The sequence below is a fragment of the Phodopus roborovskii genome, unplaced genomic scaffold (assembly GCF_943737965.1).
Source record: "Phodopus roborovskii unplaced genomic scaffold, PHOROB, whole genome shotgun sequence".
In the NCBI taxonomy this organism is placed as follows: domain Eukaryota; kingdom Metazoa; phylum Chordata; class Mammalia; order Rodentia; family Cricetidae; genus Phodopus; species Phodopus roborovskii.
This window is the reverse complement of record NW_026126665.1, coordinates 1,388,107-1,404,453: the sequence shown is the minus strand read 5'-3', so window position 1 is coordinate 1,404,453 and position 16,347 is coordinate 1,388,107. Positions and strand designations below refer to the sequence as shown.

At 41.7% G+C, this 16,347-nt stretch overlaps 1 protein-coding gene across 2 annotated transcripts in view; it reads left to right on the top strand.

Annotated features, from left to right (window-relative positions):
* Positions 1-16,347, top strand: part of Nid2 (nidogen 2) — a 78,504-nt gene that overhangs the window by 33,150 nt on the left and 29,007 nt on the right. For both annotated transcript variants that reach the window (XM_051174516.1, XM_051174515.1), the window contains exons 5-8: positions 6,481-6,630; positions 7,418-7,663; positions 8,502-8,702; positions 10,055-10,285. In XM_051174516.1, the coding sequence (XP_051030473.1) occupies positions 6,481-6,630; positions 7,418-7,663; positions 8,502-8,702; positions 10,055-10,285 (828 nt within the window). The remainder of the gene's footprint in view (positions 1-6,480; positions 6,631-7,417; positions 7,664-8,501; positions 8,703-10,054; positions 10,286-16,347) is intronic.

Sequence of the window (16,347 nt, the reverse complement as noted above, 5' to 3'; positions counted from 1 at the left end):
CCTAGCACTTAAAAAAAATGCTGTGAGCTGTCTGAAGCATAGCAGCATGTAATTTGTTATTGTTTATGTTAAAGGAAACAGTGGCATCCCAGAGGTTTATCTGGCAACTGTGGGACTCATTCTGGGTGGCTGGTGACATGAGTGTCACTGAGACCTGGCAAGAACCAGCTGTATAGTGGAAAGTCTATGGCTTCGGGTGGTGGATGAACTCCCCCAAAGCTTTGTTACGTAGTTGAAGGAAAGACACTGTTTGAACCTTGTTTTATGAGTAGAAAATACCATTCCAAATAAACTTTAGCTTTCTGTTTAAGTGTATAGCATTTAGTTTGCTAATCCAAGGAATTAGGATTTTGTTAAAAGGCCCAGAAAATCTTTCTTAGTATTGCTTTCATTAGGACACGTGCATGTGTGCAAGTGCACATATTTGTAATTGTGTGGAGGGTGGAGGACAACTGTAAATGAGTGTCTTTCTTGTGAGTGCCATCGAAACTGTCTCTTACTGGCCTAGAACTTGCCACTTGTCTGGACTGATGGCCGGGAAGCCTAGGGAACTGTCTCTCTGTTTTGTTTTTCTTAAACATGGGTTCTGGGAATCAACCTTGAGTCTTAATGCTTGCAAGGTAAGTACTGTCCTGATGGAGCCATCTTCCCAGTCCTATAGATGATCTATCTATCTATCTATCTATCTATCTATCTATCTATCTATCTATCTATCCATTTATTTATTTGATTTTTTTTGTTTGTTGTTGTTGTTGTTTTGTTTTTTGAGACAGGGTCTCTCTGTATAATAGCCTAACTGTCCTGAAACTCTGTAGACCAAGCTGGCCTGGAACTCACAGAGATCCACCTGCCTTTATCTCCTGAGTTCTGGGATGTTGGTATGCACCAACATGCTTGACTACCTACAGACTTTTTTTTTTTTCAAATTCAGAATTCTAGATTCTTAACATATTATGTCTGCATCAGGCATGTCTGGGTTCTGGCCTTGTATCATTTGCTTTACTCTACTTTCATAGCTCATAAAACCAGCAATACTGGGGATGTGTGAGCATCCCTTCTCTAAGAAAACAGTAGTTTGCTGTCAAGCCAACTTTTCTTTGAGGGAACTATGGAGGGAGGTTTCTTGAGGTGCATCAAGTCTGCCACTTCTCTAAGAACAGACTTTACTTTAGATTGTTAGCCTTCTTGTTTTGAAGACTGGAAATGGGTAGTGTCTCACTGAGTAAGAAGCAGACATAGCAGCAGGGTTAGGGGCTATGCTTGTGGTTTCAGTCAGAAAAGTTTTACTGGAGGAGGGGATGCTTGAAGGAGGCCTTGGGGATCCAAGTCTGAGGCAAGAGAAGGGGAGAGTGTGGGGACATTCTGGAGAAGTGGGTACAGAGGTTGAAATGGAGTTCAGGGTTGAGGTAAGCTGAGGAGTTGCCAGAGAAGCTTCAGCTGGTGGGGACCAGAGATTGCCTGTATTGTGAAGGACTGGCAGTGAGGATGACTAAGGGATTTGGTGCTGAGGCTCTTCTGTAAGAACCCTAATATGATTTCAGTCAATGATATGAACTAGAAGGAAGGGCACCTGTGTGTACTGCCCTGTAGAGGGATCCTGTTCTTTGTTTGAAGTCATTCATCTTGACAAAGCCTGAATTCCTCTCCTCCTGGCTTTCATGGGGTTATGTAAGTGTTCTGCTCACTGGACGCCTGTCAACTTTTAGAGTAATTCTAGCAGGCTCTGCACTCAGAGGGTTCTCTAGGCCCCAAAGCCTCACACTTGTGGCAACCTCCAGGTTGCCAAGACAGTCTGTGAATAGAAGCTCCCATGCCTGTGAGGACACCTGTGTGCAGAGATTCTTTGATGGGTACTGTCCCTTGTTCAGAAGGTGATAGATAGGAAGGGAGCTTCTTAGTGTCCTGACAGCTGACATAAGCTGCCACAATAAAGTCTGATAGTTTGCCACCAGCATCATCACACACCCTGTTGATACACAAAAAATGGCTATGGAAACTGAAAGGGAAGGCATGTCACTGCTGTTAACAAAAGAGGATGTGGTATTCCTATGTAGTCTGTTATTCTGGGCGGTGAGGAAATTAGGGGAGGAGGATCTGCTATGCAATGAAAGCATTGATTCTTATTCTTTTTGGTTTGTTTGTTTTTTGTTTGTTTGGTTGGTTGGTTTGGTTTGGTTTTTCGAGACAGGGTTTCTCTGTGTAGTTTTTGGAGCCTGTCCTGTAACTCACTCTGTAGATCAGGCTGGTCTCAACTCAGAAAGAACTTCCTGCCTCTGCGTTTCAAGTGCTGAGATTAAAGGCTTTCACCACCACCACCCAACTGATTCTTATTGTTAAAGGCATAAGTCTGCCCATCTGCTATGGGATAGCTTCAGAAAACCTGTGTCCTCTGTGATGTGCGCTATGGGACCTTCTCTCCTGAGGCTGCCCTCTATGAGGATTGGGTAATCCACTGGCTGAAGACAAGTGCTTAGGCCTTTCTGGAAAAACAAACAAAACAAAACAAAAAACAAAACTAAGATTGAAGGATAGGTCAAAACAAGTACAGAGGAGAATTTTCTATTTTCATTAAAACCCCTAATTAGGATAAGACTCAAATACTCTGCCAGTGTCCTTTTCGTTTTCATATATATACCCACCCCCATTTTTCCTTCAATAAAGGATACAAGAAAGCTTTAAAAAAATTATATGGAAAATAAAAGAAGTGAGATTTTTAAAACTCTAACACTGAGATACCCTGTGCAGTTATCCAAACTGAAATGACAATTTGAGCTCATTTAAACCTGGCACTCTCTGCCTACAGCCCGCCCAAACTCAGCTGTGTAGCATTCTGACCATGTATAGTTTGAAGAGGCTGAAGCACCAATTCCTGGTATTCTCATAGAGTTGGGAAGGAATTGGTGGGGTTAAGGTAGGCCTTGGAATTAGTCTTTTTAACAATTATCTCAGTGTTCCTAATGTACTAACCCTCCCTGTGAAGGGTGGATGGTGCCATGCTGAGGGTGGGTGTTGCTGTCAAGATGGGAAGTGCAGCTCCTCCTGGTTTCCCACATTGTCTGGTGTTACACTCTTCCCTTTCTCACACTCAGCATCCAGGGGCAAAACCCTCTTTGCCTCCTGAATCTCCTAGACGACTTCTTCTCATGCTCTTTATTAGCAAGTTTTTACTACCAAGGCCCCAGCTCACTGAAGTCAGCCATATTTGCTTATTGGCTGCTGCCCAGGAGAATGCAAGCTTCAGAGCAGCTGTTTGCCTGACTCCTGGACCCATGGCTCAGAGAGAATGTTTAGTAAATGGTGAATGAATGAAAGAAAGAAAATGCATGAAATGTTTGCTTTTACTAACACATTTCCATTTTAGGTGTTTAAGTGTGCAAATGTATGTGCAGGTGGGTGTGGAAGAGGGTATAAGGGAAGTAAACCTCCCTGAGTTTGGGGGCTGCCACGTGACTGAAAAGGGTGTGTACTTGGTTCAAGTTCTGTTCTTAAAATAACAAATTTCCTGAGAAGGGTGTCAGGTTAGCTTACTAATAAGTATTTGATTCATCATAGTTATGGTTCAAGTCTTAAAGTTTTTACAAGGAAACCTTTTATCATCTTTCATTCTGATTTCTTATTAACTTTAGAACCCTTTTCTGGAACCTAAGAGATGGTCACCACACATGATGACCTGAGTGTGACCTCTAGGACCCGTATGATAGAAAGTTGATTTCCATGGGTTGTCTTCTGACCTACCTACACACACACACACACACACACACACACACACACACACACACACACACACAGAGAGAGAGAGAGAGAGAGAGAGAGAGAGAGAGAGAGAGAGAATCTCTCAATAAACAAACAAATATTGAAAACAACCCTTTTGTATGTGTAGTTTCCTATGAGTTACTGGGCAGGCTTCGTGACTCACACTATGGTCACGTCTAGTGTTTTAGTTGAATTAACCTAACTCTCCCATCTCTATTCCCCTCTTCATCCCACTCTTCATTTCCTGATGAGGCTTAGAGTAACTGGGGCAGTAAGTGAGTTTTCACAAAATAACAAACAGCAGAAATACAGCACAAACCTATCCACCACTCCCTTAATTTGCAAGCCAAACCGTGTGTGGAAGCTTTTCTTTTGATCAGAACGGAAAATGACTCCCCAGTCTATCTGTACTGGATTGCCTTTGCCCCTTAGTGCCAGAGGAGGATAAGGAAGCTGATCTTCAGTTGCATATGTATGTTGGGGAATTCTGGGGTGAGGGAGTACTGGTGGTGTTTGCTTGTGGGTCTCCCAGAGGGACTGAAGATGGTACAGCTTGTGACCCTCCAAAGCTCTATCCAGTGCTGACTGAGCTGGGGAAACCTTATACTTTAACACACTCAAGGTACACTCACATCTTTTTGTTCACCTTATTTAATGTTGAGATAAGGGATACAACATAGTAAGAAAGTTCATGCTCACTGTATGCGTGAGGCCCTGGGACCCATTCCCCAAACCACACACACACACACACACACTCACACTCCCCATCCCTATACCAGTGATAACAACAAGTAGTTTTCTACATAGAAAAGGATAGAAAAGGCCATGCTATTCTTGTCATGATCCATTCTGCCTTTTTGTTTCCTGCAACAAATTTTGTAACTTTCTATTTTTTTTTAAGTTATGCTTGTCACTTTCTTGATTTTTTAGAAGTTGAGTTATGCCTAATTTTCTGTTTTTATCAAGCTGGAATTTCTCGGGCAAGTCACACTGACTCCTTACCAGCTTTTCTGACCCACTTGCTTCTTTTCAGTGATGCTGTAACTGTGAAAACTGTGAAAAGAATGCTTGTGGTGCTCTCAGTACTTCTCAAAAAGTATTTAAGTGTTAATGCCTGTCTACACTTGGGAGAATGTGCACATGGGTGTAGATGCCCAAAGAGTTCAGAAGAGGGCATTAGATTCCATGGGGCTGGAGTTACTGGTGATTATGATGCCACCCATATGAGTGCTGGGAACTGAACTGGGATCCTTACTATTCTTTACTGCTGAGCCATCTGCAGTCCCTTTCTCAACATGCTGCAACACCTGATCCCATCCTTAGCTTTAGTGGGTACCACTGGGGAATAGTAAGGATCCAGAGCCTTCAGAGTTCAATCCCAGCTGTCCATAGCCCTCATGACTCCAGGTGAGTCATCTTAATCGTCTTTGCTTCCCTTTATCTGGAAAACAGATTAAAAGTGGCACTTGCTACCCAGGGCTCTAGTGCAAATGGAGGATTAATGTTAAAGCTGGAGAAAGAGTGCCTGCTCTATGTCAAGCAAACTTAAATGCTATCTCAATTATACTTGTGTTTGCTGATGCAAGTGTTTGTGCCAGGTACATTGTTACATGCAGGAAGTACATCTTCTCATTGTCTTGGTTTTTGTTCTCACCTTGAATACTCTAAATAAATAATGAATTTTTTACTTCTTCCACCCACTTCTGTTTCCTTGTTTTCAGACTTGGCCCTGGAAGGTCACCACAACTGGTAGTCATGTGAGCACCAGTGGTTAGAATGTACTAAAACTCTTTGCCCCTTCCTGCTTGATCCAATACTCTTGGTGTTTCTAGGCTACTCTGGCTCCTGGGGGCTGGGAGGCAGAAGCACAAACAGCCTCCCTGTCTCCTGGTGGATGTGTTGGGATGTATTGCTCAGCATCCTGGTATAAAGCACGACACACTTTGGCCATCTCTTTTATAGACAATGACACGATGGCATTGACTCCAGGCTCCTCTCCCTTTCTTTATCTTCTTTCCTCCCTCCCTTCTCTCTGTTGCACAAATACCTCTCTTTACTGAACAGTAATCCCTGGGGCATCAAGTTTACTCTGGTTCACTGTAGCTTCGTAGAACATCTGTGACTATAGCCTAGGTTGTTTCTATTGCATAGAAATCATACTTGCACTGGAAAAGACAAAGCTTACAAGGACTGAGAGCCCCTTAACTCTGTTATTTATTTTCTCTTTCCTCCCCAACCTTTCTGGATTTGAAGGCAATATGTATGCATCCTTAAGTTTGGGTTCCTTAAGAGTTAGCTGTGGTCCCTGGATCTTAGCTCCCTCCTTTGCCTTGCTCTCTGAAGGTCAATGCTCCTGTGTTGAATCATACAAAATTGCTAGTGTTTGACCATTTTTTTTTTAACACCAAATGGTGATTTCATAAAGCACACTCTAATCTGCAAGAATGGTTTGCCTTCGAGACTGCTCTCAGACCACAGTGGTGCGGCTGCAGCCCAGCTCACTAGTGTTGTAATAAGATCCAGTTGACAGCAGTGATCTGAGCTCTTACCAGAAAATATAAAGCAAGTTAATCCCCCAGGCTGAATTTTATTCCTATCTCTTCAGCATCAAAACCTATTTGTTTATTACAGTTCACGCTGACTGTGGAGCAGATGGGGGTCTGATGAAGTTTAGAAGTGATAATGCTGGGATCCTTTGGCCTTTCTAATGTTTGCTTTATCTTGCAGTCTTCTCCTATAATGATGCCAACGGGGAAACCTGTGGACACAGCCATGACCAGTGCTCCCAGCATGCCTTCTGCACCAATTACACCACCGGCTTCTGCTGCCACTGCCAGACAAGGTTTTATGGAAATGGGAAGCACTGTCTGCCAGAAGGTGATTGACAGGCTGGGCCTGCTGTGCATATAGGGTCATGGCTTGCCTGTTTCTGGTTACAATGTAGCTTCTGATAGGTGGTCCTTACATCTCTGCTGTGTGACTCACAGCACTAGTGACTGGATGCCTGAGTAATAAATAGGTTTGTGCTGATTTCCCATTTGAGAATTAACTAAAAATGTTTCCACTTTGCCTATTCCTAACTCTGTAGAACCAAAGGGTAGGGAAAAGAAGGAGGATGGGAGAGATTACAGATAGGGCTGAGTCATAAGTGAGCAGTTGGTTGGCTGGAGCATCATCGAAGTGACTTAAGCTACATGTGGTGGTACATGTGTACAATCCTAACAGTCAAGAGTGAGGCTGAGGCAGGAGGGTTGAGAGTTGAAGGCTAACCTAGATTTCATAGTGAGTTTTTTTTTTTTTTTTTTTTAGATTTATTAATTTGCTATGTATACAGGATTCTGTATGTATGTTTGAAGAGGGCATCAGCTCTCATTAGACATGGTTATGAGCCACCATGTAGTTGCTGGGAACTGAACTCAGGACTCTGGAAGAGCAGCCAGTGCTCTTTATATCTGAGTCATCTCTCCAGCCCTCATAGTGAGCTTTAAGCTGGCATCCATAGAGATCTTATTTCAAGAAAACCCAACAGCAATAATGATAATAATATTAAAGTGATTTTTCCAAAGAGTGATCATTAGGAGTAGTTAGGGGCATCTTTCATTTGTGTACACCTATTCCCAGCCTGCTGGGGACCAAAACTGAGAGGATTGTTTTTATCTTTCAGGGGTACCTCACCGAGTTAATGGGAAAGTGAGTGGCCGACTCCAAGTGGGTCACACTCCTGTGCACTTCAGTGATGTGGATCTTCACGCTTACATTGTGGGCAATGATGGCAGAGCCTATACTGCTATCAGCCACATCCCACAGCCAGCAGCCCAGGCCCTTCTCCCTGTCATCCCAATTGGAGGCCTGTTTGGCTGGCTCTTTGCTTTGGAGAAGCCAGGATCTGAGAATGGCTTCAGCCTCACAGGTAGGTAGAGCTCAGATTTGACAAACAGGGATTCAAAAGTAGTAGCTTCAGAGCACTTAAGAGCGGATTTTTTTCTGGAGAAGAAGGTATCTCTCCCCTCACTCTATCTGCACATCTTTGACATACATAGGTCTTAGCTTTTTAAGCTGAGTCATGGCTATAGAAGAGGTCATGGAACTTAATTCAGGGTTTGATAAAAAGGTTTCTAGCTTCTCAAAAAAAAATTATGAGCATACATTGAATATGTGTGATTCTGGGAGCACTTGTTTGTGCTGTACCGTGTGACTCCAATGCTGCCTTGGCTGTGAGCATGCTTTGTAAAACATTGCTTGGGACACCTGTGCTCAGATTTCAGTCTATTATAGGTTTCCAATTGCAGTGTTCTTGCTGTCCATACAAATCTCTGGGCTCTTACAGAAACATGTCATTACTCAGCACACAGGTATCAAGTTAGCTTTGGATTATTGTCTGTTAACGTTAGAGTTTAAAAACTATTTTCTGAGTTTTAGACTTTAATTTCTTGAAAATTGTTCAGTGAATTGTAGGTTGGGATTAGGGCATATTTTCCAGTAATTTCTCCCATTAAGAGATCAGGGCAGGGGAAATTGAGCTCTTTGAGAACTTCAGGAGAGCAGGGCTAGGACTGAGCCTGGACATGGCAAACTCTCCTTAGGAACCATCTCTAACAGAGACTGGGAGGAGGACATACACACTGGTGACAAGCTACTTGAAGCCATGCCTCCTATGACAGGCAAGCAGTCTACCACTCGAGCCCCAGCCTCAAAATGATTTAAGCAAAACTTCTTGTCACACACTTGCTGAGTTTTGCTTCTTGCAGGTGCCACTTTTGTCCATGATGTGGAAGTTACTTTTTACCCTGGAGAAGGGAGGGTTCGTATCACTCAAACTGCTGAGGGGCTTGACCCAGAGAACTACCTGAGCATTAAGACCAACATTGAGGGCCAGGTGCCCTTCATCCCGGCAAATTTCACAGCCCACATTGCTCCGTACAAGGAGCTTTATCGTCATGCGGACTCAGGTATGTGTGAGTTTCCACAACTATAAAATGGATATGGTGTCTGCCTCACAGCATAGTGACAAGGCTTAAATCATGGAATATCCTGGAACACAAAATGAAGCTGTTATAATTTTTTTCTTGTTTTTTTAGGAAGAATACACTGTAGGTGAGTGGAGTAATAACTCCTATACACAAGAATGTCTATCTTTGCACATTATTTTCTGGTAGTAATAACAGATAAGATGCTACTCCCTTGGGCATGGGCTGTATTGACGATTAGGATGTATGATTCTGCTGTAACTGTTTCAGCTGATGACTTCAGTTTACTTTGAAAGTCATACAAAGGTGCTTTGTGGTGTTGTGAAACAAATCTGGATTTGGAGACAATGTATAAATTCATTCATATCCTGGATTTTCCATTTAAAGTCTATGGAGGCAAAATCACTTAAACCTATTTTCTCATCTTTTAACATGAGAATAAAATCATCTTTTTCTGACTGCCTAATATAGTTGATAAATTTCATAAGGTATGGTAAGTTGTATAGTATATCCAGCCTGCAGCCTGGGGCTGCATCCATCCCAGGGTAACTATAAATACAGCCCAACACATTTGTAGAAGATAGTGTCATGTCACAATGTCAAAAAGCTGGACTCAGTACTAGCCACTTGCAAGATACTCCAATGGCCACGGTTGTCATTTTACAGTTGGTGGGTCTAGCTTGAGTGGCACCTGTTCTGTGGCTGTAGCTTCCAGTACGAGAGCTGGATACAGGGAAAAAACTGAAACACAGACTATAACTGTGACTGGAATATACCATAGCCAATCCTAGCACAACTTCCAGCCAGAGAGGAACAACCATTTCCTCTGCTGGTGCCTTGCCAGCTTACCAAAGTGCAGAGCATTGGGGGGCATTCCCTTTTTGGAATGTGTCTCAGATCTTGAGATACAATAAGTTCCAGTCACAACTCCATCATATCCCATTCCTTCGACTTGGGCTATTCACCTCTGCACACATAGTCAGTGCCTGTCTTACAGGGCTATGAGGAGCAAACCAGATAGTGTGTAGACAGCTCTCAGCATGCCAGTAACTCATGGCACATCACACTGCTTGTTTTTAGTGTGTGATGACAGTAGCAGTTTGTTCGTAATGCTTGTTCTTAGGGTAGCAGTTACAGTTCCTCCTTCTTAGCAGTATGGCTTTGTACATACTCGGGTTCTAGATCTTTCCTTGCAAGCCTCCTGTAGAATCTCAGGGAGTTATTAAGGGAAACTACTCTAGGAATGGGGTGAAAAACTGTGGGGAAAAAATCTAACATTAACATTTTTTATTTTGGTATTTTAAAATTTACCTGTTTGCCTGTATTCATTACAGCTGTAACCTCCTCCAGTTTCAGAAGTTTCTCTCTCACTTCTGGTTCTATCAACCAAACATGGTTCTACCACATAGACCAGAACATCACTTACAAGGTGTGCAGGCATGCCCTTAGACACTTGGATTTTCCTGCCACCCAGCAGCTGACTGTGGACCGGGCTTTTGCTTTGTATAGTGAGGATGAGGGTGTGCTGAGGTTTGCTGTGACCAATCAGATTGGCCCAGTTGAAGGTATGTATGTATGTTATTTTGTTGGGCAAAATCACATCATTTCTTAGAATCTGCCAAACAATTCTGGTATGAGTAAAGTTCGGTGAGTGCCAGATATGAAAGTCAATAAAGTTGGGCCCCAGGCAGATGTAGAACTTCAAGAACATAGTCTCTGCCAAAGGTTAGAAACTAGAGAATGGCACTTGGGGGGTTGGGTTCTGCTGTGGGCAGAAGCCCACATGTGCAGACTTGATACCTCAGGTTCCAACCATGGATCTCAATGTAGCAGGAGAGATCCCACTCTCGTGTTTTCCTCTGAGCTCTACATGTGCAGGTGGCATGCACATGCCTGTCATGGCATGTTTGTGTCTGTATATATACACATAGTAAATTTTTGAAAATTAAGGTAGATATTAACAATCGAGAAAGATACCTGGTGTTGACCTTTGGCCTCCACATGCATGTGTGTGACATACATACACACACACACACACACACACACACACACACACACACACACACCACACCCATTGAGTGAGAATATGTTCCAGGTTCATTAAAAGATATAATATTGATTTGGTAATACTTCCTAAATTGTCCTATTGATTCAACCTAATCTCTATCAGAATCAAGCTGGCCCATTTGCAGAAACAGGCAAATTGATTCTAAAACATAGTCATTCAAGGAACTCATAGTAGCTAAGATCATCTTGGAGAAATAGACATATTTTTTGGTTTCAAAACTTAATCAAGACCCAAGACCGTATAATCCTGATATGTGAATCAGTGAAATTCAAGTGAGAATCTAAAAGTCACATGCCCATTTTTATAGTCAGTTTAACACAAATTGTAGTTACTGCTATGTATGATGGATTGGTATATATGTGTTGTGTCATGTATGCATGTGCAGCCCAGAGAACAACTTTGTGGAATCAGTTCTTTCCTGGTCTTACATTAGTTCTTGGGGTTGAATTCCGGTTGCCAGGCTTTCTCAGCACAGATTTTACCCACTGAGCTAATCTCTCAGATTGCTTTTTTAGAACAAAGTTATCAAAATAGTTCAACAGAAAAGTAAGTCTTTTAAACAGGTGATGTTGGGACATCTGTCCAAATTCAAAAGGATGACATTGGACCCCTATCTCCCCTCACACATAAATAAAACCCAACTGCAAGTGGGCAAAAGACCTAAATGTAAAGGCTAAACTTAAATGTACTAAATACTTTGTCTTCAGATGGCTGTGGCATTGTAGGAGGTTCCATGAACTTTAGCACTAGCTGGAGAAAATAATGATGGAGTCATAACCTCATGAGTTATATCTTATCCTGCCTTCCCCACTCACAAGCGGCTTCTGCCACATGTTACTGCTGTCAAGGTCTGCTTTACCCACATCAAAAGCAACAGAGTCAGACTATAAACTGAAACCTGAGCTAGAATAAATCTGTTCCTTCTGTATCTTGTGACAGTGATGATAGTACTAACACAGCAGCAATATTCAAAATAGGCAACAGATAGAAGCAACCTAGATGACCATCAACTGATAAGCACATACAGAATAATATTAAAGCCACACAATAGAATATTATTCAGTCATTGAAAGGAATAAAGTAATCATCTATTCTACAGGATGGTTGACATTGGACAGCATCATGCTAAGAGAAAGAAACCAGTGACCAAGAACACCACAATGTATGATGTATAAAGAGTGTCCAAATAGGCAATCTAGAGAGTTACTAAGTAGAATAATGGTTGCTTATAGACAAGAGGGGATAGACAAAGGGATAGTCACTTAAGGGTGCAGTGTTTCTTCTAGAAGTGACAAATGTTCTAGTAATCATCATGATAGTTGTGCAGCTCTGGCTTTTGCGTAGTGTGCTTAGTTTTAACCTTTAAGTGGGTGGATTGGGTGTCACAGGCATTGCATCTCAGCTGAAGAAAATTAGTGTTTTACATTTCACTGAGCCTTAATAGCCTTAACCTGTGTGATAGGAACGTTCTATACCCATCAAAGCAGTAGAACACAGCAGAACCTTATATGTCTCAATGGCAGCAGATTGGATGATTCCAACTCTGATATACTGGAGAAGGTAGAATTGTAGAGACAGCAAAAAGAGCAGTGATTGCCAGGCATTCAGGTGGAGAGAAAAGTGGATGGACCTTTTTAGGATGGCGAAGCCCTGTTGCACCAAGCTCTGATGGTGGGTTATATGTTCTTATGCATGTGCTCTTGCAAGCAGAGTGAGCCCTGGTATGTGTGTATGTGTGCTTCTGTGTGTGTGCTCTCTCTCCAGTCTAAGTCCTATTATTTTAAAATTTTACTCATTTTTATTTGTTTTTAAAAATAATATACAAAGTAGTAGGTTTCATTATGAAATTTTCATACAGATTTTTGTTTTTGTTGATCTTTTTTCCTTTTTCCTTTTACTGTCTCCATACTTTGCCATCCTTCACTTAACCTCTCCTCCACCCCCAAGAGTGGAGCCAATTTTTCCATGAATATGTATTGTTACTCTCCCCTCCTGTTTTTATGTCCTATATCCGCAACCATTTACACACCTACTCAATGTGGTGATCTATTTTTCTGCATATATAACAATTTCTGTTTTCTTGATGACTAAACAAAAGTCCATGTGTATATGAACCACATATTCTTTATTCACTCATCTGTTAATCTAGGCAGATTCCATTTTCTTGATGTTCCGAATAGTGCAGAACTGAATGTGGTACGCAAGCCGTCTGTAGTGGGACTTTCTCTGTTCTTTGGAGTGAGTCCCATGAAATCCAGGGACATTAGTTAGTGGCTACTGCTACAGTAGTGCACGTTAATTATAGGGCATCTGTGTGACTGAGGTAGGAGAGAGATATGGATATGGAAACCATTCTTAGCAATTTCTCTGTAAACTTGCCTGTTCCTCAAAAGCTGTCTATCTTCAAACATGTCCTGAGCAAGCTGGGATGGGCCTGCAGAGTCAAGGAAGTTGACCAAAAAAAATCAAGGTGACTTTGAATTCTCTAAACCCTCTAGGGAAAGAGGCATGTGACAAGAAAGGGACTGGCTTCCACATTCTATTGCTGTTAACAGTGTAAGCCCAGAGTCAGCATCTTTGAGAGGTGACTGAACAAATCTGTGCTCTATTGCTAGAGCTAGATGCCTCCGTAGATACAGTATGGGCATTGGCTCACCCACATATTAGCAATGAAGGAAGTTGACAGGACCTTGCTTGAAAAGAGAAACCTGAGTTTGTTAGTTTGGTTGCTTTTGATACAGGAAACTGGTTTAAATATAAAGGTTGATATAGGATGCAGACCTAAGCATTTGGCAGCCAAAGATGACATTACAATGTAGTAAGTTAAGATGCCACTTAATTTTATTTGTGGAATATTACTTTAACTATATAAAGATGTGTTAAATTTGTTTATGCTGCATTTGTTAGATTATGAAAAGATGTTTTGCTGTTTCACCTTGCCTGTCTAAGGCACTTGATTGATCTAATAAAAGCTGAACAACTGCAGGGAGTCCTCGTGGTGGTGGCATATACCTTTAATCTTAGTACTCAGGAGACAAAGGCAGCTGGATCTCTGAGTTTGAGGCCAGCCTGATCAACAGAGTGAGTTTTAAGAAAGCTAGAAATCCTGTATCAAAAATTAAAACAACAATAAAAGCTGAACAGCCAGTAGCTAGGCAATAAAAGAATAGGCGGGTCTGGAAGGCAGAGAGAATAAGTAGAAGGAATCTAGGATTGAGAGAGGAGAAGGAGAGAACAAAGGAGAAAGAGGGAGATGCCCAGGGCCAGCCAGTCAAATAAGAAGTAAGACTTACTGAATAAAAGAAAGTTAAAAAGACCCAAGAAAACGTAGATGAAGAGAAACAGGTTAATATAAGTTATAAGAGCTAGCAAGAAATGAGCATAAGACCAACTATTCATAACTAATAATAAGTCTCCACATCATGATTTGGCAGCTGGTTGGTGGCCTGAAAGAAAGCCTGCTTCGATTTTTAGGGCAGCATGTAAATCAAGAAGGAAGAGTCCAATTTTATTTCATAAAGAGAGAGAGAGAAGCCACCATGGAATACACTCCCTCCAAATGTCCAGTTCTACCTTTAGCAGATGGAGGCATCAGATTTGTAAGAAGAGCCATTAGAGTAACATCTCTCTATCTGTGGGTCACGACCCCACAGGGATCACATAACAAATATCCTGAATATCAGGTATTTACAGTATGATTCATAACAGTAGCAAAATTATAACTATAATTATAACTATAATTCATAACTATGAAGTGATAACATAATAATTTTATGGTTGGAGATCACCATGCCATAAGGAACTTTAACAGCTTTAGCAAGGTTGAGAGCCACTGTATTAGAGGATGAACCACAGTGCCATAGAGCCCCATGGAAGAAAACAGTTTATCTTTGGGTCTCTTCTTCCCAAATGAGAGCAAGTAGCAAAAAGTACCAGTTGCTAATTAGTTTTATGAGCTTCATTCCCACTCAAATAATATTTAATAAATAGCAAGGCATATTACAAGCCTGAGTACCTTACATGAATTAACTCATCTAATCCCTGTAGCAACATGTATTCAACAGGGTTGTATCGTTATCCCTTTATAGATGAAAAACTTGAGATGTTGAGGTAAAACTGTCAAAAATACAGCTGGTAAGTGGCAGGCTGGTACTCAAACCCTAGCACTGGGAACAGAGCCCACATTTGTCCCACATAGTACAACTGCACCACATGGGCTCTGTCAGCTTCAAAACAACCTCTTAGTATAGACCCAGATTTCATGTGAGTATAAATTTTAACCTTTTGTGATTGAACCAAGCTTCACCCACAGAGGTACTATTCATTGTTCTTGAATCAGAACAGTAGATAAACATACACAAGACACCAGAAGTAAATGCTTTGTCACTGCACAGGAGCATGAGAAGTCTTAGGCTTTTCCAGAGGGTCATGCTAAGCTACATAACCTTGCAGCAATGTGAGCACTGTGCAGATACAGTTAGTGTGATTTCCCAGCGAGAAAGAGAAGCCTGTGGCCTTTGCTGTCCTCCAGCCACAGTCGTCTGTCCCTTGTATGTTTGTGGTGGTGTCACAGTATAGGCCCCAGGCATGCTGCCACCCTTCCTCTCCAGGGCCCCTTAGGGAGATGTGTGGGCAAAGGGCCATTGAATCTGCATCATTGAATAGCTATTCATTCTTCTCTTCCTGAGCAGAGCCAATGGGTTCCAACTCCTCTGTCACTAGTGTTTAAGTGGGTGAAATATGAAATGGCTTAAGAATATTGGCATCCTTGACTTACTAAAAGAGGAGAGAGCTAGTAGGCTTAGAATTTAGGAATAGTGAAGAGGTTTTTAGGAATGTTTTCTCAAGATGTTACTAGAAGATACATTTAGTGGTGGTGTGCAAAATGGCTCACTGAAATAGCTGATTATTAAGTTGTCTAAATTTTTGTCATTTTTCTTAACGGTGGGCTCTGCATTTTCCCCTTGCACTGGATTCTGAATTATATTACTAGCTATAGCTACATTGCTTGTTAAGTCAGTATCATGTAATTATGGAAGTATTTATGTAGTGAAAGAGCAGGTCTCCTCTGGTCTGCTTCAAAAATTCTTTTATTTTAATGTCTAGCAGGGAGATAAGCTCTGATATACATGCACACTTATTAATCTTTCCTGGAATGTACTGTAGTGAAAGTTTGATGTTGGAAAGGGCTACATAAGAATGTTAAAATTATTATTTATAAATTAAGCATTTTAAAGATGAGTATTCCCTTTGGAAATTATTCTAAAATGAGGAGTAAATAATTTTAGGGAGAGTGGGGTCCTTGTCTTACATGGGGCCTTTAGTGAGGATGTGACCCTGTGCTTAGTTAAAATCTGGCTGGAAACTGTTTTCAGGGGCTCTGTCTACATGCCCAAGTTAACTGAGTGCCACTTCCCCGAGCTTGGATTTTCCTCCCTCGGCTAAGAGGTCCAGAAGGAAGCATTCTCAGAATGACTGTCCCAATATTTTGTTTTGCAGAGATTCCCTTACCTCTGTCAACATTGAGGTAAACTGAGGACAAACCCATAGGCGGCTTCA